Source organism: Furipterus horrens, unplaced genomic scaffold (genome assembly GCF_987537825.1).
Source record: "Furipterus horrens unplaced genomic scaffold, mFurHor1.1.pri manual_scaffold_3, whole genome shotgun sequence".
In the NCBI taxonomy this organism is placed as follows: Eukaryota; Metazoa; Chordata; class Mammalia; order Chiroptera; family Furipteridae; genus Furipterus; species Furipterus horrens.
The window spans coordinates 72,074,788-72,096,474 of NW_028327173.1; the positions used below are offsets into that span (position 1 = coordinate 72,074,788).

The 21,687-nt window shown below is 39.3% G+C and overlaps 1 protein-coding gene and 1 pseudogene across 1 annotated transcript; one reads left to right on the forward strand and one right to left on the reverse strand.

Moving 5' to 3' along the window:
- Window positions 1–115: 115 nt before the first annotated feature.
- DNTTIP2 (deoxynucleotidyltransferase terminal interacting protein 2) lies at window positions 116–14,892 on the reverse strand. The gene is made up of 7 exons (XM_090269753.1): window positions 14,786–14,892; window positions 11,648–13,251; window positions 10,083–10,221; window positions 6,257–6,352; window positions 5,052–5,216; window positions 3,430–3,539; window positions 116–574 (listed from the first exon to the last, which is right to left on the reverse strand). Exons 1-7 carry the CDS (start codon window positions 14,855–14,857, stop codon window positions 481–483), a joined length of 2,280 nt encoding a protein of 759 aa, XP_090125879.1. The 5' UTR covers window positions 14,858–14,892; the 3' UTR covers window positions 116–480.
- Window positions 14,893–16,333: 1,441 nt separating this feature from the next.
- LOC150015306 (nyctalopin pseudogene) lies at window positions 16,334–18,177 on the forward strand (annotated as a pseudogene).
- The last annotated feature ends 3,510 nt before the right edge of the window (window positions 18,178–21,687 follow it).

The window sequence follows — 21,687 nt, forward strand, 5'->3', positions numbered from 1 at the left end:
ATACTTAAAAAAAATTTACAGTTGACAAAAGGGCATATCCCGTCTACCACGTCCCACTTCTCACTACACATACATACACACTCTTATTTAAAATGTTGTTCATCACAATATTTATATGTCTTTGATCATATTAAAGTTTTTTGAATGTTAGCAAACTTTATACTTTTTGAATATTGTTCAATTCAATTTTCTTTAAATAACCAAACATTGAAAATTTTACAAAAAGTCAATTAAGCTTGTTAAGGTTCTTTTCCTTTTTTCCCCTCAATGGGTCTAAGCATGGGTGGGTCTTTCATAAACACACTTATTATTCAAAGGGGCATGTGATTGTTTTTCTGTCAGATCAACTTTTTCCAAACAGAAATCCCTATAAATAGGGTCAGTCTACGTCAATCTTTTGTGATGGTGTTAAGTTTCTAAAAACATCTTTAGTAAATAAATAAAAGGGAGATGTAAATACTATGGTTTGCTTGGCGAATCTTAATTGCGAAATTTCTTCTTCTTTCGAAACTTCTTTCCTGCCGCATTTGCTACTTTTTCAGCCATGATCTCTGAGTACTTCCTTCGGTTATATCTAAAAATAAAAACCAAATCTTTAGTTCTAAAGTAGGACACCTCAGACACCATTATAAGTTAATGTAACATTTTGGGGAGGTGGAGGCCCCTTTTAAATCTCTCTCTCTATATCTTTGCATTTTTACCACCTATTCATCACATTTGTACTAAATTCCCATGTGTAAGGAGCCACACTAGGAGCTAATGACAGGAAGTGAACCAGACAGCCAAAGTCCCTGCCCTCATGAGGCTTATGGTCTAGTGAGGAAAAGGGACAACTGTAGAGGGAAGCTTATGTAAACTTTCAGTAACTAGAGACTTGGCACTACATTCAGCTAATATCAAATGCTTTAAATATTTTTGTGAGTTAAAAATGTTATAAGACTAAGCAAAACAAAAAATTTACACTTACCTGAAAACATACAATATAGTTCTTGGAACCTTAAGAAATATACCACAGACCAATGGTTTTCAAAGTGTGTTTTAGGAATGAGACTCTTTCAGGGGTCCATTAGGTAAACACTATTTTACAAGAATACTAAAACACTGCTGCCTTTTTTCATGCTCATTATCTCAAGAATGTGCAGGAAAGTTTTTCAGAGGCTACACAATGTGTAGTATCACAGAAGACTGATGCAGAAGCACATATGAGACTCCAAGTTTAAGTCAGATATTAAAGAAATTTAAATTTAGGTTAATTTTGTTTTGTTCATAAAAATATGTTGATATGTAATAGGTCTATTATTATTTTTAAAAGAATTAATAAATATTTTTAAGTTTCTTAATTCTAATTTCTATTATAAGTATTGATAAATGTAACCCACAAAAGTTCCTTAGGTCTTCCATAATTCTTCACAGTTTAAAGACATTTTCTGACCAGAGAATTGCTGCTATAGACTATATTTCTCCATTGGGCTTTGGAAACACAAAAGCACAATTTATTGCAAAAAAAAAAAGGCTATAGTAGCTAGAGGCTTCAACAAAAGAAGGGCTGTCAGTTCACAGTTAATTATGAAAAGTTTAAAAGTTCTCTAAACATACAAAATTCCTTTTATTTTAAAGCACATTCACTGTATCACTTAAGTCTATTATCACATTACTAAAGCTACTGATTGCTAAAATTCTCTTTAAAACAGAAGCTATTTAAACCGGCGGTCCCCAACCTTTTTGGCACCAGGGACTAGTTTGGGATGATTCTAGAGCATTACATTCAAGCTCACATACTGTGTGGCCCGGTTCCTAACAGGCCATGGACCAGTATTGGGGTTGGGGCCCCCTGATTTAAGCCCTTTAACTTCACAGCTTACTCAATCCCATGAGCACAATTTACACAGACTTTCTAACAAATCTAAGGTTAGATTAAAAGTGAAACAAAACCAAAAACCACATATAACACAGAAAAGCATTTTCTTCTGTTCCAGGACATTCCCATTAATGAATACCTGATGCATTAAATACATTTAGTGAAGTTCCCTATCCCAAAGTGGTCAGAGAAAACCTCAGGCCAGTTGCAGAGGGGACTGATTAAAATTTTCCATAAAGAGATGGGCTAGTAGAATGTTTCACATATTTTGGCATGTAAATTGAGGGCAATATTCATTTTAAGTAATGTAGTTTATCTTAATATATATAGGAAAATATTAACAAACCCAGTTACGGTAGCAATATAAAGTCTCCTTCCTTTTAAAATAAAGGAGACAGTATACAAATAATTGTACAAGATTTTGAAAATGGTATTCAATGACCGACGTATGGGAAACAATGAACTGATATGACAACCTCTAATCTGCAGTTTTATGAGTTTCAGGCTGCTACGTTTCTAGTCTACTGCCCCAACTTCCTTATTCTAAGATTTTTGTGTATGTGTTTTTAACACTTACTAAGTGTTAACCACATGTTGTGGGTAAAAACTGACCTACATTTTGTAGTCTTGATGATGGCAATCTCAGAAATCAGAGCAATGTCAATAGTGCTTATTTCTAATTTTTTTTACCATTATCTGGACTCATTAAATAGCTTATATAACATTTTGAGCTCAATCTGCTTTCCATACCTACAATCTACATTATTTTTAGAACCCTAGATAAATATTTTTAATTTTGCTATTAAACCAATCTGGAACTTTAGCAGAGGTTTCTACATGAGGTATGCTTTTAAATCTCCTATATTATATATGTAGCTGCTTCAAGGACATTTAAACATATTCAGATTATCCCATCTTAAAAAAATCCTCTAAGTCTTTATCTACTAGTCCTGCCTCCTCTTCTTCTTCACAACAGAACTTCAGAGTTGTGTCCATTTCTTCATTTTCAACTCGTTCTCCAGTTGTTTTCTTCCCTATCACTCCCTAAAACTCCTGCCAAAGTTACTTTAACTGAATCCAAAGGAAGTTTTTAGTTCTTATTTCATTTGATCTCTCAGCAGCATTTCTTGTTAACTACTCCCACTGGCTTATCCCTGCTTAAAACATTCTCTTATCCTTGACTTCTACGACACTGTGCCCTCCTGGATTTCTTAATGGCCCCTTGGCTATTCCTTCCCAGTCTCCTTTGCAGGCTCATTCTCCTCTAATCAGGTATTTTCAGCTTCTCCCTAGAGCAGTTGTTCTAAACTGGGAATGCTTATACCCTGCAGGGGACATTTGAAAATGTCTGAACACATATCTGATTGTCATGAATGGGGGTTGCTACTGGCATACACTGGGGTAAGAGGCCAAGGATGTTGTTAAATATTCTACAATGCACATCCCATCCAAAACGTAAGTAGTACTGTTGAGAAAGGGTGCTAAAGCATTTAAAAGTAATCTGAAATTTTGTTTATTCGTATTCTAAAGGAAAGCATACATGTTATAAACTGAAACATAAATTCTTTTACCTTCTGAAGTCAGAATCAGCCAGCAGTTCTTCCACAATAGTTTTCTTTCTTTGTTTCTTGGGAATTCGTGAATGGTAGAAGTCAGCTGGATTGTCAGCAATGGTTCCAATCTATGAACAATTGATTCATATAAGTCATGCAATACCTGCTTTCCTATTTCAGGGTAGCTCTAAAACATGCATTTACTGAAAGGAATGAAAACTTAAGCATACATAACTGCCATCTTTAAAAGCAAAAATAAATCACCTATTCAATCTGCATTAGGTCCTAATGACATTTCATTAGTTTGTAATAAATCCAAAATTCCTTTTATATAGTTTAGTGCTAGACAGTAAATTCTTCATGAATAGTGTAACTAGAAGTTGTTTTAGCTTTCCCATTTAATGAAATTGATAAATTGTACTATACACCTTCTATCTGATCCCCTAGATTACTATAAATGCTCCCAGCTTAGAACCTTCTTATTGACCACTCTAGAATTAGTTCATACATTCAACCAAGTAAATTTTACCAAGTGTCTACTATGTGCCAGGCACTGTCCTAGGTATAGGGAAACAAAGATAATTATCAGCTGGTCCCTGGCAATAAGTAGCCCAGAGTCTTAAAAGGAAAAGCCACAGACAGGTAACTAAAAAATTAAAACATAACACTGTATAATGCTAAACAAAACATTACAGATGCTCTAAAAACTAAATGACCAATTCTGCCTAAGAGAGAAAGGTTTCCCAAAGGATGACATATTAGATTGGGTTTATATGGATAAAATTCCACCAAGTACACATGGGAGAGCCAAGTACATACAAAGTCAAATGGCAACAACAGTCTGTGCGTATTTTAAGGCTGAGTAGTTAAGTTTGTCCGCATTTAAGAGGGCTCTGTGACAAGGCAAGGTGACCTGGTTTGGGTGCAGACTGGGACTATGAAGGGCCATATCAAATGGTAGATACTCTACCCTATAGGTCACAAAGAATTGTTGAAGGTATCGCTGAATGATATCTGTGATACCTTTAACAGGTGTATCCTGAACAGATTACCCTTTTTCGTTTTAGAGGATAGATGACTGGTTACATGTGGAGGATGGACTATAAGGGAGAGCAGACCTGGAGGCAAAGGACCATTATAATAATGAGTCCTTTGAGTGATGTGAAAGGTAGTTAAGAAGAACAAAATGAACTTGAGCGCTCCCAGGGAATGACTCCACTGGACTTCATCAGAAAACACTCTGAAAACCAATTTTAACTTATTTTCAGAATTTTCCTAGGGATACCCCTCTACCTTGAAAAACAGAAGAGTTGGTGTAAATGATTTCCTTTCGTCCTCCATTCTGTTAAGAATTCTTGTTCTTAGGCTAGTACCAGTCACAGATGGAACGCCCATCTTATAGGTTCCATAACTTTTAGAGAGCTGACCTACAAACCTGGTTACCATCTGCAACACAACACTGTCTCTCTATATGGAAAGCCATTACAAGTTGGTGGCTGCATGAATTGGGTTCTGGCCATTACTACATGGCCTGAGCAGATGTTCATGGTAAATATTCATCCATTTTCAGAGTAAACAGGAAGATCACACTACAGTGCTTCCTTTCCAAGCTAAAATCCATTATTCCATTTGCTTCATACCTGGAAGTACTTAGGAAAGCCATCCCTATCGTTTTTCTTGTAAAATCTTTTTGGGTTCATCCCAGCTCTCATCTTCAGGGCTTTGAGATCATTTTTTAGTTCATCTGTCAATTCTGGAGCTTTCATACCAAACCAGCCATCACCTGCTGTTTTTTGTCGCTCTTTCTGAAATTCAGATTTCAAAAACACACACAAAATTCAAACTTCAATAAACAGTGTATAAACTATATCTTATTCCCTCAAAATTGTACATACATACAGAAAATTTCATTAATTAAAAACAAGGTTATTTTACAGAATGTATTAGTCTTCAGATTCATCTTTCATTAAGGAATGAAACAAAAATGATTTCTCTGGCAAATTAGGTAAAGCATTATCAGTTTTATAAATGAGGTCTCCTTTAAATTTAACTTTGTACTTTAGTAAGAATTGCTGACTTTCTGTTGTCTAAAATAGACTACACAAGAGGTAATACAGAAAAAACTTTCACTTTTGAAGCTTTTATGTAAACATTAACACTTTTATTCAGTCACCCAGGTATCCCAAAGTCATTTACTCCAAAGGTCCAGAAATTTGTGTACTTTTCTTTAAAATCTATTCTTTTAAAAACTCCTAGCAAGTGATTTGCTCAATTTTATTTTCTATTCAAACAACCCATGCTATGAAGCATCTACCATGTGCCAAGGTGCTTTGTATTAGTGACAAGACATTATTGGAGTAACTTCCTCAAATTTCCTCCAAACTCTCCTGATAACTTCTTTATGCTTATTAAAATGCCAGGTGGAAGCAATCCCTTATATTTTACTAAAGAAAATTGTTTCTATTCTTTCATTTGGCAGACTAAATAGACCACAGATTTTTAGCTGCTACGTTAAGTTCCCTACAAGAGCGTGTAACAGACAAGAGTTCCTAGCCTTTAGTGAACAGTACTTATAAGCCAAGAGGTCTGGACGGTGACCTTAAATGGTGAGAGTCACTATTTTTAAGGAGGGGAAAAAGTTGTACCTACATGCACCATTCAGTGCACTTTCACTTTGTGAAAATCTATGTAAAATGTGTTTATGGAACCATATTTTATGGGTCCACAGGTATCCATGACAATTTTCTTTGAAAATATATTTCTGAACTGTATAACCATGTTGTATATGAGCTGAACACAATAGCCATATAAATCTTAAAGATTCTAAATGAGTCATTGCACTTACCCTGCGTTTTTTTTGAAGTTGATACTTTGATTCACGATATGGTGGGACACAGTAGTTTTTCTCAAAATCAGGAGTAATTATGGCTTTCTGCAAAATCTATAAAAATATTAAATTGGTTTTAAAAATTCAGAATGTCACATAACTTGTTCAACACTTTTTGTCTTACTAGGGAAACATCTCTCAGACTGGACTATTCCAAATATATCAAACTTCTTTATACAGACATACTACAGCAAAATTTTTACTGTCCTTAATTTGTAAACTGTATTACAATAAAAATGTTTTAGGAGCCCTGACTGGTACGGCTCAGTTGGTTGAGCATCATCTCACAAAGTGAAAGGCTGCCCGGTTCGATTCCCAGTCAGGGCACATGCCTGGGTTGCGGGCCTGGTACACTGCTGAGGTGTGTACAAGAGGCAACCCAGTGATGTTTCTCTTGCACACTGATGTTTCTCTTGCACACTGATGTTTCTTTCCCTCTCTTTCTCCTTCCTTTCCTCTTTCTCTATAAATAAGTAAAAATCTTTAAAAAAAATGTTTTAGGAGGCATACTGAAGGATTACTTTAGGAAATCTATAAAATCAATCATCAGTTCAAATTTCTTTTACTAATGTGAATATGAACATATCAGATTTACATCATGTCCACTTGTATTTATTGGTCTGCAACCAGCCACCTGCAAAAAACAACTGGAAAATAAAGATAATGGGAACAATGCCATAATGGCTCTTGAAATCCCTGAGGGGGGGGGGGGTGAAAAAAAACCTGACTAGATTTTAGTAAGTTCTTTTGATGTTAGTAAAACAGCCTGTAACCTGAGGAGACTGGCTAGACTATTAATACTTACAGCAATATAGATTTTGATCAACAATATACTTTTTATGTTATACCTATGAGACAATACTATCTGGATAAATTTGCTTTTTGCAACTCAATGTATCTTGGATGATCTTTCAATGTCAATTTATACATAGAGCAACAAATTTCTTATTAATAGCTATTATACATCATTTTTTCTTGTCATTAATTCATCTCCATTAAACTCTCCATTAAACACTGTAAGCATCACCTCTGCATACTTGTGATTATTTATGTAGAACAGATTCCAAAGTTTGGCATTCAAAATTTTTTTTGGTACAGTATTCCATCACTTATTGCGGGTATTACGTTCTAGACTCCCCACCCCCCTGTGATAGGTGAAAATCCGCAAAGTAGGAACCTTACACTTATTTTAGTATTTATATATATTTTAAGGCTTTATAAACCCTTCCCACACACTTATAAACCGTTCCCAGTCCCTATTAACCTCTCCCACTCCCTTATTAACCTTTTCTACACTTTTATAAACACTAGTTATGTTCTTAAACATATTCTACACTCTTAAACCTATGTAACTTTAAAACATACATATACAGTATCGCAAAATCCTGCGATATAGCAAAAAATCCGCGATAAATAATTAAATATAAGTTTTAAAAATCCCACGATATAGTGAGGCCGCGATAAGTGAACTGCAATATAGAGAAGGACTACTGTAATGGTAAACTGTCTTGCATTCAAATAGTATAAAACTCCTACCAACAGGTAATCATGGCCCTTTTCTTTATACTGCCACCAACACAGGGTATTATGTTTTTGTGTGTTGTCAGTGGTGTCTCTTGGCTGTTTTCATTGGCTGTTGATCATCTTTACACATAAAGCCCTCTCCTGTGGGAATATCTGTACTCTTTTGGGTTCTTTTTCATTTTTAAATAGGATTGTGTACCTAATATTTGTAGAATGTATTTTATATCTTGATATTAATCTGTGGTCTTTTACTTGTCTTTGTTAAGGTGTTTTTAATTACTTAAGTGTGTGTGTATGTGTGTTTTTAAAGATCGTATTTATTTTTAGAGAGAGGGGGAGGGAGGGAGAAAGAGAGGGAGAGACACACCAACATGAGAAACACCAGTTGGTTACCTCCTGTACATGCCCTGACTAGGGCCTGAACACGCAAGTCAGAGATGTGCCCTGACTGGGCATCAAACCAGTGACCTTTTGTTTCGCAGGATGACACCCAACTGAGCCACATTAGTCAAGGCTTAATTGCTTAAGTTTTAAAATTTTGTATAGTCAGTCAAATCTGTTAATCTTTTCCTAAACTACTCCTGCATTTTTTGTTACGTGCCTAGGATGATTAAATAGTCAGAGAAGCCTCACAGTTATTAGTCATTCCCTGCAGTACAAGAACTAAAGAAGACTACTGCTTAGTACTCAAAATAGTTCACAGGAATACAGCAATATTAATTTGGTCAGTAATATTTGACATTATCAACTCAGACATCCCCAATTCAGGTTCAGGCTTAGAAGTTTCTGGGTAGAACAATACCACTTAGACTTTCCTATCACTCAGAAAAAGAGTATGACTTTTAACAACTTATTAAGAGCTTGTTGTGTGTTAAGTACTGTTCTAGGGTTTAGGACCGTGGTTCTCAATTGGGAGCATTTGGCAATATTTGAAGACATTTTAGGTGTGTGTATGTGTGTTGGTAGTAGTGGTAAGGGGGGTGGCTATTCCCACCTAGTGGGTAGAGGCTAGGGCTGCTGCTAAACATCCTACAATGTGCAGACACCCTGCCACAACAAAGAATTATCGAGCCCAAAACATAAATATTGCTGAGGCTGAGAAATTCTGTTTTAGGAATACAAAGATAAAATTCAGTAAAATAACAATTATAACAAATGATTAACAATGAATCTGACTCATATTGGTTGTTGCAGAAGCACAGAGGTGGTTAGGGGAAGGACTAGGGTCAAAGAATGTTTCCCAAAGACAATGATCTATGATCTCTGTATTGGCCCAGGAAAGAGCAGGGCATGTTTAGGTAACAATAGCAGTCTTTGATTGTGAGAACACAGCAGCTGGATAGAGCTGGAGGAACAGAGGCACTTGAAGGCTTTGAGGAACCACTGAAGGACTTATAAACAGGAGAATATCATGATTGGATTACATTTTTAGAAAATCTAGCAAGAGTATGGAGAATAGCTTGAAGAACAAACAGTAAGGAGGCTACTGCAGTAGTCTAGATAAAAAATAAAGGCCTGCATGAGCGCATTACAGTGGGGTGAGAAGGAGTAGAAAGTATGTAAGCACTGTAGCCTAGCCCTAGTGACTGCAACACAGAAGGACTTTGGCATCATTAACCAAGATAGAGAATACAAAAGGAGAAGCTGGTTCAGGCAGGGAACAGAAGTGGAACCATCAGTGAGGTCAAGTGCCTGAGCACATATAAATGAACAAATGACAGGCACCTAGATCTAAGACCTGAAGAAAGATGTTAAGAGGGAGCAAGGCTAGAAAATACAGATGTGGGAAGAACTGTGTAAGACAGTGGCTAAAGCTGGGGGTTTGGATAAGGTTACCTACCCTGTAATTTCCTTCTGAAATTAAATGTACAGTTTTATGTCATGTGCACATGTGCACTTTATCCTGGTGGGGGAGGCAGGCACTCACACCTTTCAGATTCTCACCACGGTCCAGAACAGTTAAGAACTAAAAGTGAAGTTTAAAAAAAAAAAGCACACACAATCCCTGGGATCATAACTGGTGGGTGCAAGAAGAGGAACACTGATCCTGTATTACTTGATGTTTTCAAGTGTCATCTTTTATAGCTAGGACTTTATAAAAAATGAGAAATGATTGTTTTGGGAAGAGGGAGGTAAAAAGGACCACAGCAGGCTGATGTGATTTCACTGCAGGAAAATTAGTCTCTTACCAAGGATTAAGCACTTCTAGAAGTAACTGGCTAGTTTTATGAAAGCCTCCAGGACATTTCATGTAATTTACCTCATTTTTCTTTTTCTCCTTGATCTGTGTCAGGGTTTTCTTGTTTGATTGTAGTTTGTCTGCATTAAAATTTATATATAAACCACCCAACTGCTTGATACTCAGACCAGTGTCTATGCTGCTGCTTGTCAACTTCAGACTGAAAGAGAAATGATCACTTAAAAATCTAGTAATTAAATCAATATAGAAACAATTGAAACTATTTTAAAATCACTTTTTTTCTTCTCTCCCCTTTTACTGTTAATGACAAAAAAAAAATCCTTATTTTTACAATGAAGTTTGAAAAAACTGAACAAATACATAGTTTAAATCTAATAAAGTCATTAAAAAAAATTCTGGGATGAATAATAAATTAAATAAAAAAGCTTTTTGGAAGCACATCCAAATTTATTCCCCAGATTTTCTTTAAGAGGATTAAGGCCATATAATATGCCAATAATTTCATAACAGGATTTTTATTAAAAAAGAATCACAGAGGAGGAGATGCATCTGGCAATTCAGCTCAACTTCATATATAGGTATTGAGTTACTAAACGTACATATTTCCATCTCTAACACCAATGAGAAAGACAGAACTTGGAAATTATTCAAATTTACAATATTCTTCTGAGTAACCAAAAGTATTTGGTAGCGCTTCTAAATTAAGGACATTTGAAACAGTGACAAGCATCCGTATTTTCCACTGGAGCTTTTTAAAAATATAAATGTCATACCCCAGACCTAACAAATTAAGACTCTTCTGCAGTTGGCCAGGGGTCCCATTGTATTTATGGAATAAGAATCCCTACTTTATAATACTGAAGGTTCTTTTTATAAACAAGTACACTTGGACTTATAGTCACTTTCTTTCCTAATTATTCACATAAATTGAGAAGCTGAAAGTTTTGATAAACAACTTTTTTTGGAAAGTGAAATCATTCTATTGCAGTGCCTTGGCAGTGTTCCTCAACCCTGAATGGACATTGGAATTATCCTAGGAAGGAGGACCATGCCTTTCAAAGAATAAGAATGCCTGAGCCTACCCTGAGATTGATTTCACTGGGCATCCAATTAATATATAGTTCTTTAGAAGGATGCCTATATTTCATGGATACACTGCTACCAGAGGCATGTACTTGGGAAAAACAACTTTATAATAGAGAAAAAGAAACTAAAAAAGTAGCCCCAAATATTAATGCTTTTTTCAGTGGGGGATAGATGGGATTATAAGTTATTATTTTTCTCAGGCTTTTATTTTTCAATTTCCCAACAATCGATATATAGTAAAAAAACAGGTTATTTCCCTTCCCTTTTATATTGCTATTAACAATCATGCAGGAAAATCCTGACAGACGATTTTTAATAGTATCACCAAAAGAAGCACTTTTAGCTATCATTGGTGGGAAAAATATGACTAACAAAGGCATCCACAGAGACTAGGCAAATACTGGATAAAAGAGCTCCTTCATACAGAGCCTGAGGCAATATCTATCAATTCCCATGCTTTCTAATATTTTATATTTTTACAGTAAATTAGTCTTTTGAAATAGATATCAAAAACTTTTTAAAATAAAGGTAAAACTTACAGTTTAGACTTTGTGTCATTTAGTAAGTCGTCTTCATCACTACACTCATCATCTTTATTTTTGTCTTGGTCTGATGGTTCTCCTTCACTTTTTTCATCCTCTCCTTGCTCTTCTTTTTCTTCCTCAGTGGCACTCTCATTTGCCTTGCCTTCCTCATCCAAGTAAAAATTTTTATCTGCACTTAGTCCAGGAGTTGTGTCAACTACAAACAATGCATTGTCACATAACTTATTCTCTAAGTCTCCATTTAATGACCCCCTTTGAGCACTATTTTCAATAAAACACACAGTGTCCTCTTCGGTCTCACTGTTTTCAGGCTGCTGGCTTTCATCGCTGCTGAGAAGTAATAAAACAGAATCACCCATATCCTGAGATGTGTTGAGCTCAGATTTGTACAGTTCAGTATCACACCCAAAATCTACATCCCTTTCTTTATTCATGTCATTGACAGCTATAATTGTGCACGCTTCTTCATCACTACCCTCATCATTACTAGATATGAAGTCATTTGTTTTTATGGTGCTCTTTCTCTCTTCAACCCATCTGCCTATTTCCACAACTGCAAATGTTTGAGCTAATGATTTCATAGCAGCCTTACTGTTCCGATTTGAAGGCTTTGATGTGGTTTTGTTATTTTGAGGTGTTGACTGCCTTTGAGAAGCTAACTGCTGAAGGCTACTATCCTGAAGTTCAGAAAAACTCACCTCAGAATTGTTCTCATTAATTCCTTTTCCTTTACTTATCATTCCTTTGGCTTCTTTATCTAAACTCTTAAAACTGTGCTTTGTTATTTCTTTGGCCTGTTTTTCTTCTCTCGTATTTAGATATTGGTATTCTTGCACTGTTGATTTTGTTCCTGTTTTTTTGTGGATGGAAGCATCATCAAAGTCATTATGGATTTCCTTATTAGAGAAATTTGGATTATTTATCTGAGGAAGTGATCTTGCTTGAGACGTTTGTCTGGTACCTGAATCCTCTGAATTCACAGGTGTATTTGCCATTTGCTTTTCACTTCCTGGTATAATCTTAGTATCTTTCTCCTCTATTTGTGCCTGTAATTTCCTCTGCATACTCCTTGTTGTTCTCCTAGTTGCAATTCTGGAAAATGTAGAAATATCTGAGCATGAAGACTCAGCATCAGAAATAGCTCCTGTTTCCGATTCTTGGATTGGATTTGTTAGGGATTTAGCCCTACTTCTGGTTCTTGTAGAAGGCACAATTCTAGAAATACCTGAAATGAGCGATTCTGCTTCAGAGCCTTCTTCAGTATGAGACTCATTTACTGGAGTTATTTTCAGCCTTTTCCGACCACTGGACAGGGGGTCGCGTGCAACTAAGATTTGCCTTCTCCTAGTTACTCTTAAAATGGAATCCTGGAGCTCGAACACAGAACAGTTCGACTCTGCCTCAGAGGTCTCTCCATCAGTAGATGGTTTGTTCATTTCTGGTAATGAGCCTGTAGTTTTGCTCTTGCTCTTTTCAGTTTTAGGAGTTTTAGGGACTGGACTTTGTTTCCTATTGCTCTGTGATTCAGCAGTACTTGAGTCATCAGATGGAGATTCTTTCCTGCCTTTAAGATGCCCTTCAATTCTTTTAGCAGAATTCTGTAAGCCAGAGAAGACACAGTTAATTTAGGTAGGACTGGGACATGGGCAAAGTGAATGAGACACTCTTCTCAGGATCAAATTTTAAGAGGGCACTAAAAAACTCAGTAAATAGCTCTAGCTAGTGTGGGCGCTGGCCTGCAAAATACAGGGTCGCTGGTTGGATTCCCAGTTAGGGCACATGCCTGGGGGTTGCAGGGCAGGTCCCCAGTTGGGGGTGTGCAAGAGACAACCATACATTCATGTTTCTCTCCCTTTCTCCTCTCTCTAAAAATAAATAAATAAATAACCTCCGAAAAAAGAAAACTCAGTAAACAAGATGAACACAAAAACGACCACGACCACTACCACCACCCATTATTTATACAAATAAAATTAAAAACTTACATACTGAATCTTCCCCTGCATTTGGACCTTCATTACAACACATATGGGGAAGAGAGAATAGGCAGAATAGCAACTTGACCAAAGATATGATTAGGAACACACATCGATAGAATCGATCGCTGCCCTTCCCTTTACATACCTAAGTGAATTAACGCTCGTTTTCCTTCATCGCTGAATCAGAGGCAGCGGACGACTAGCGTCACTGAGAGCCACCAGGCGGCATTACTGTAGATCTCCCCTCTTAGGTTCAGTAAGAGCCTCAAAAATCCCCACCCAATAAACTGATTAGCAGGAAGTAAAAACCACAAACAATGACTACTGAGAAGTCCAGTGAAAAGTTCCTCAAATCTTGTAAAACACCAGTAGGAGGTAGAAGATTTTTTTACTCCCTTATTCTATTCTTCTCCCCAGCAACATGCCCAATAAATCACCAAGTACCTTCTCCCGAACGACATACCCAACAGAACACCAAGTGCCTTGTTGTTCCCACCAATTTTCGCACCGTTACCCCCAGACTCAACCCATTGTTCCTGCCATTACCCCCAGGCCAAACCAATCACTAGGCGCCCCATCCCTGTTCCAGTCATCCTCTATCCCTCCCTTTAAAACCTTGTCAGCCTGTACGCCAGCAGCTGTTCTCTCCTTTGAGACAGCCCGGCAGGTTCCTCTTAATAAATCTTGCATCTCGGCTTCCTTGGTTTCGGTTTTTACTATTTCTAACATCCCCTACGTCAAAAGGAGATGCTGTGGGGATCACCGCCAGCCTCCCCACGACAAAAGGTGCACTTCTCTCCAACCCTGCTACATTAGGCTCACGCTCGGTGGCCAAAACTAATCCTTAGTACAGTGTTAACAGTAAAGTTAAAAGGCTTGAACAATCCATCTGCATTACAGAGCTGGACTACCCAAAACAGGTTACCTAACTTCTCTGTTCCGTACTAGGACTGCGTTAAAGACTGCACTAAGAACTGAAGAGGAAGCGACAGGCCCCGCGCCGGGCTGGGACGCAAGAGCGCTGCAGGCTAGTCCCGACGCTCCTCGCCTGCTGCTCCCCCTCCCGCTCCCGGGACGTTTCCGCCGCCCCACCTCCCCGAGAAAGATTCTGCGAAGCAGCCAGCAGAAATGAGGGGGCCTTCCTGTTTCCTACCTTCTGCCCGGAGTTTTCAGCAGACGTAGCTGGAATAGCAGCCCGAGGCCGCGAAGACCTGGTGACCACCATCTTACCGGCGTGGGCCTCCACGGCCTGCTTCTTTACCGGCGTCACGGAAGTGCGTCAGAGAACCGCCTCGTTCGCATTTCCCGCGCGGACTCCGGACCTCGCGAGAACCTCTTGCCTACTTCCGCCCTTCCTGTCCAGGCCCAGGCGCGCTGACCTGGGGCTCCGCAGGCGTGTGCGGTCTAGCGTTCAGGCAAGAACGTGAGATAGACCATCCTTTTGCAGAGAGAGCACCTAGTTGGGGCGGTGAAAGTCGCAGGGACATAGGACCCTCGTCACATGAATTATAAAATCCTTTAATTTGTTCGACAGTTCTAAAGGTTTTAATGTAGCCAGGGGTGTGGCCAAATTAGACGTTTGCATTATTTATACTTTTTTTTACAGTCCTTACTCTTGTATTATTTATGAAGTTAATTATAAATAAAATAAAATTTAAATTTGAAGACTTGGTTGGGGTAAAGATGCTTATGTTAAGTACTCTGGGAATGTGGAGACTAGTTAGGGAGCTATAGATAATCTAAATGTGAGATGATGACTGAGGATTGGAAATAAGCAGAAAGGAAATGTAAAATTATAAAGAGTGATACGAAATTTTTGCAGTCAAAGGAAGAGAATGATGTGAATCAATAGAAGCTTTTGGGTTTCTTTTAGGGAAAGGGTGGAAAGCTAGAATGTTTGAGGGGAATGGAAAGGGATTGAAAAGCAGATGGATATTGCTGGAGGTGAGAAAGGATGAATGCCTCACTAAATGTATTCAATTCTACTTCTTTATTACAAAAAAACCTTTTATCCCCCCTTAATGTCATAAAGCACAGATATTTTCAGTGGGCACACTGCCATTCAGCTAAATAACTTTTTGCTTTGTTTCCCTTGCAGCCAGATGTGGCTAAATTTTGGCCAACTACATACATATAAATTGAGAGTTGTGTAGTCCTAAGGGACATCTTAAAAGAGAAGAGGTCCTCCCCTGCCTTCTTTAACTTTATTTTACTCCCTGGAAAGTGCTTTCTGGTTTTCAAGGAGCAAGTTGGGTACCAGGAGGATGAGGGCCACATTTTAGGGACAGCAGAGGAGTGAGAAAGAAAATAACATGGGTCCAAGTCAACTAGTGGAGCTGCCATATCAGTCCTAAACAGCCTACTTCTAGATCTGTTTCACCTGAGAAAAATACCTGTCTTTTTTTTTAAGCCACTGTTATTTGGGAATTTTCTGTTATTTTCAGCCAAGCCTATTCCCAATTCAAGAGTGAAACAAAGAAAATAGAGATGGAGGGCATAGCCACAGAAGAATGCTCCTTCCTTGAAGGCAGGAGGAAAGAGCTGATATTTGAAGCAGAGAGGAGAATGTGAATGCTGGGAAATTAAAGTGGAGAGAAGAAAATAGGAGGGGACTTTGGAAAGGTAACCCCAATTTTCTCTGTAAATAGAAGATACATCTTCTCAGAAGGATAGAAAAAAATTAGATTGGCTCTTGTGGAGAATGTGGTGAGGAGCATAAAGAAGGAATTTTAGTAGAGCCAAGCAGCAGTGAGACTATGTAAGAGGAAGAACAGAAGAGAAAGGCTGGGTTGAAGAGCCTTAGAACAGTATACAGAGGAAGGAAAGTGAACCTATTGTAGGTCACAACAGCAGAACGATAAAAGCATTAATCATCATAGTAATATTCAACACTATATCCTAGGTATTAAGTGCTTTACATGTGTTAACTAATCTCTACAAAAACTTTAAAACTAATGTTTTATATGTAATAATGCAGAATGATGATGAACAATACCTATTATACGCTCCCAATTTCTTAAAACCACTCCTGCGACCTTAACTTATATTTTCATGAATTTGCTCATGTTAAATTAAATTTGACCTATAAGAAGTTCCCCAATCTCATCTCCTGGTTTCAAACCCTTGAATGTGGACTGGACCTAGTGACTTACTTACAATGGAAAGAATGACAGGTGTGATGGATGTCACTTCAAGATGAGGTGACCTGACGCACGCATAGGTGGACCGCAGTAGCCTCCAGCTCCCCACAGGGCCCACAGTGAAGGCACTCGCCCGCCTTGCTAGTCAACCGCCTCCACTCCCGGGCGGTCTGCGACTGCAGTGTCCTGGAGCACGTACTACTGAACGACAACCTGCTGGCCAAGCTGCCCGCCGATGCCTTTCGCGGCCTGCGCAGCCTGCTTACGCTCAACCTGGGTGGCAACTCGCTGGGCCACGTGGGACATACCTGGTTCGCTGACCTGGCTCAGCTCCAGCTGCTGCTCTACCTGGGTCGCAACAGCATTACCTTTGTGGAGGAGGGCACCTTCCAGAACCTCTCGGGCCTCCTCGCTCTGCACCCCGATACCAACTACCTCATCGTGCTCACCTGGGCAGCCTTCCAGCGCAGCTTCGTCCTGGGCCGTCCTTTTCTTTTCCTCAATCTGTGGCCCTGCGACTGTGGCCTGGAGTGGCTGCGGGACTGGATGGAGAGCTCTGCGCTCATTGCCGATGTGCTGTGTGCCTCCCCAGGCTCCGTGGCCGGCCTAGACATCAGCCAGGTGACCTTTGGGCGCTCCTCCGATGGGCTCTGTGTGGACTCTGAGGAGCTGAACCTCACCGTGTCCAGCCCAGGCCTGTCCCCAGAGCCAGCAGCCACCACCAGGAGCAGGTTCAGCAACCTCCTCTCCAAGCTGCTGCACCTAGGGCCCCAAGGGAGGAAGCTGCCAAAGGCACTGCAGGGTGGGGTCATGCGGTCTGACACCTTTCCCTCAGGCAGGGTGGGAGGCTGAGGTTGGGGGTGGGGCACAATACCATTTCTCCTTAGCTCTAGCCTCCTCTTCAGTGTGGCCCAGCACATGGTGTTTGTCCTACAGAAATACTGACCTTGCCACACTGGGGTGGCCCAAAACTGCCTTGGCCAACAGGAAATTTTACTTAACTAGGCTTGAAGGTGTTTGTGGTCAGGGGGAGAGGAGAACAGAATGGGAGCAGGTGGTAAAAATTCCAATGGAAGGTGGAAGGAACAGTTTGCTTCCAGAGATGATCCTAGGGAAAGGACAACCCTGGGAAATGTCATGCCCGGGTGGGGGTGGGGTATGGATTTCTGCTCACATCACATGGGCATCAGTTGGAAAAGAGAAGCAAGAATGAACATGGACCCTCCAACAAGAAGGCTAGGAATTGGGCCTCAGGGCTTCACCTCCATCCCTTCTTCCCCACCTCCCATGCTCCCATCTACCAGGAAACAGTGACTGCAATGCCTGAATTAGTCAATTTGCTAAGTACTAAGAATTGTACCAATTCTAATGGGGGGTAGGTAACCCATTAGGCCCAATCCCTTTGTTTTCTACCTCAATCTTCTTCCCTCTGGGCCTTGGGACACTAGAGACAGGAAGATGCTCAGGACAGGCGAGAAGGGGAATGGGAGAGGGACTTAGACCTAAGGGGGCGGTGATGGTTTCTGGAGTCTGAGATATGCTAGAAGACAGTTAAAACAAAGATCCATTTCATTTACTCCGCAATTATTCCCAGGGGTGAGTTAGGCATAAAGGAACTCTATGGCAGGGTAGGAAAAAACGAGGGGGGGAGGGTCTGTGGATAAATACACTTGTAAAATCTAAAGATTAAAGGTTAGCAGATTTTTCTACTGTAGGACTTTTCAGTCTTCTATATGCAAACATGCATTGTGAATTTCCAGGGAGGCCACAAAATCTTTTCTTAGTGTTTTGTGGGAAGAGTGTCCAGAAGACACAAAAATGTGATGTTAGCAGAACAGAGTCTCCAGTTTGGATGATTCTATTAGCTGTGGAGTTTATTATGGGCTGCACATGTTGGGGTTGGTTAAGGGCCAAGAGGAAAGGAAGCAGTCAGTAGCTGGAGGAGGAGCTGAGATTCTCCACGGAGGGAGTTGGCCAACTGAATCCCCGGGGCTAAGTGTCAGAGCAAAAGCTGTATGTCTGGTAAATCCTTGCTCATGCTGTTCTGATGACTGATTGTGGAAAGCAGAACCAATAAAATGGCACTGGTCTGGTCAAGATAGGATAAAGTATATAAAACAAAATGGAGTTAGTCGTGTCAATCAAGATAGCTGCCACTCACCAGGGCACTTTGGTTCAAGAGGGAAATTACCTAAGCCATGCCTGGCAGAGTGGAGTGTTCAAGAGAGCTGCACATGTGATCAGAACGGCCATGTCTGCAGAGCGGACCACCCATAGATAGGCTCCTGGGGAAATCCCAGGAGTGCCAAGACATTTATCAAAAAGATCCAGAAGGGTGGAATACACCACTTTAAAGGTATAACTGAGGCAGGTTCCAGACCACTGCTGAGACCACCGAGCTCCACATGGGAGAGTGCTGTTCTGTGCCATGCTGGATTGGCACAGGCCACCAGAAGCTCTGCCCTGCTGGATTGAGGACCTTGTCTACCCTGCTGCCCACCTGGCTCCGGAGATCCTTCCTTGCAAGATGCTGACAACTCCTCTGCCCACTGTGCTGTCTCCCAGACCTGCAGACTGAGACTCTGGTACTTGGGCTCTTTATCTCCCATTGGTTGCTGTGTGTGTGTTATAATTCTCTTAAGATTGTTAGAGTGAGTATGATATTAATGTATATTGATGTACTTTGAGTGAACCTGCATTTAATAAAAGCTGAGTGACTAGCATAGTTACCTTGTGTGATTCTTGTCTATTCCTTGGTGCCAGGCTGCTCAGCAGGCAGCTAGCTGAGCAGTTGCCCAGATGACTTATAGGAAGGACTATATCATGAACCTATGCTCGTGACACTGATCTGTCAACTCTTTGGAAATCCCTAATCTTAATGTTCTGGGTTCCTCTTTCTGTATTTGAGGAGGTGTTTTTCACAGCCCACACAGATTCAGTGTGCATTAAGCTGTCAGTTGTTCATGGTGACAGTACTTCTTTTGTGTTTCTAGGTAATATTAAATATTAGAAATGTTGCAGAAGCACTACTGAAGGCAGGCATGTTCAGATAGGGTGTGACCATTAGTGGTCATCAACCTAATGGGTTATAACCGGCATTAAAAAAAAGATGGAACAGAAAAGTCAGAGCATCACATGTAATATAAAAGTATTGTTTTGTGAAACTTACCTGTATGCATTTATTCAGATTATATATATATATATGTGTGTGTATGTCTGGATTGCTTCATACAATCGGTATTTTATTGTGGATTAGCATTAAAAATGTTTGGAAGTTGCTTAAAGAAAAAGATTAGGTTACCAAAAAAGGCTGGCTTCTATCTTGTACTCTCTCACTTGTTCACTTGTGGGAAGCTAGCTGCGTGTAATGAGATGCCCTATGGAGAGGGCCATGTGGCAACAAAGTGATGGAGGCCTCTGGCCTACACCTAACCAAGAACTAGATCCAGCCAGCAACCACATAAGCAAGCTTAAAAGCAACCTCAAATAAGCATACAGGTGAGACTAAGCTGACACTTGGACTGAACCATTTGAGAGACCTGAGGTACCCAAACAGCAAAGATAAGTCACTGTTGAATAATTTTGTTCTAAAATTTCATGTAAAGGAAATAATACAATATGTATTCTTCATGTCTAGCTTCTTTCACTCAGCATGTTTCTGAGATTCATCTACTGTGTATACCATACTTCATTCTTTTTAATTGCTGACTAGTATTCCATTATATGATTATAATACAGCTCATTTATCCATTCAACTGTTGATAGCATTTGGGTTGTTTCCAATTTTCAGCTATTATGAATAAAGTGCTATAAACATTTATATTTGTCTTTTTGGGACATGTTTTTATTTCTCTTGATTGAATAGGAATAGAAATGCTGGTCATATGCTAAGTATAATTTCATAGAAAATGTTATTTTCTATAGTGATCATACCATTTTACATTCACACCAGCAATACAGGAGTTCTGCTTGTTCCACATCCTCACCAACACTTGGTATTGCTGGTCTTTAGTAGTATTTTATTGTAGTTTTAAAGTGCATTTCCCTGATGACTAAGATGTTGAGCATCTTTTAATGTTCTTATTGGTTATTAATGGTATCATTGAAAAAAAAAGTAGTAACCTTTTGCTATTTTTTTAATTGGGTTGTCGTATTACTATGTTATACGATACCTTTACACATTCTGGATACAAGATCCTTATCAGATATATGATTTGTAAATATTTTCTCCCAGTCTGTGAGTGGCCTTTTCACTTTTTTGGTGGTGTCCTTTGACGTGCAATTTTAAAAAGTTGTCTATTTTTATCACAAATATATACTGGAAATTTTTCAGTTGATGGGTTGCGTTTTTTTTCTTTTTAAAATATTTACTCATTTAGAGGGAAAGGGAAGAAGAAAGAGAGAGAGAAACATCAATGTGAGAAACATCAATCAGTTAGTTGCCTCTCGCATGCGCCCCAACAGGGCATCAGACCTGCAACCCAGGCATGTGCTCTGACCAGAAATCAAACCGGTGACCTTTTGCTTTGCAGGATGATAGCCAACCGAGTTACGCTGACCAGGGCGATGGCTTGCATTTTCATTTTCTTAACAATGTCTTTTGAAGAACAGAAGACTTAAATTTTGATTAAGTCTAGTTCAATGTTTTCTATTATGATTAAGTTTTTTATCAAAAAACTTTGCAACCCTGGCTGATGTGGCTCAATGGACTGGGTGCCAGTCTGAGAACCAAATGGTTGCCAGTTTGATTCCCAGTCAGGATACATGCCTGGGTTTTGGACTGGGTACCCAGTTGGGAGCGTGCGAGAGGCAATCACACATTGATGTTTCTCTCCCTTTCTTTCTCTCTTCCCCTCTCTCTGAAGATAATAAAATCTTAGGGGAAAAAAGCTAATTTTAATTTTCCTGCTTTGTT

Bases quoted from the DNA above. Each gene is read 5' to 3' on its own strand.
- DNTTIP2 (XM_090269753.1), bottom strand. From the start codon at position 14,857: ATGGTGGTCACCAGGTCTTCGCGGCCTCGGGCTGCTATTCCAGCTACG. The intron at 13,252-14,785 runs GTAGGAAACAGG...TCTGGCTTACAG, and splicing joins CTGAAAACTCCGGGCAGAAG to AATTCTGCTAAAAGAATTGA. The intron at 10,222-11,647 runs GTAAGTTTTACC...TTTCTCTTTCAG, and splicing joins AATGACACAAAGTCTAAACT to TCTGAAGTTGACAAGCAGCA.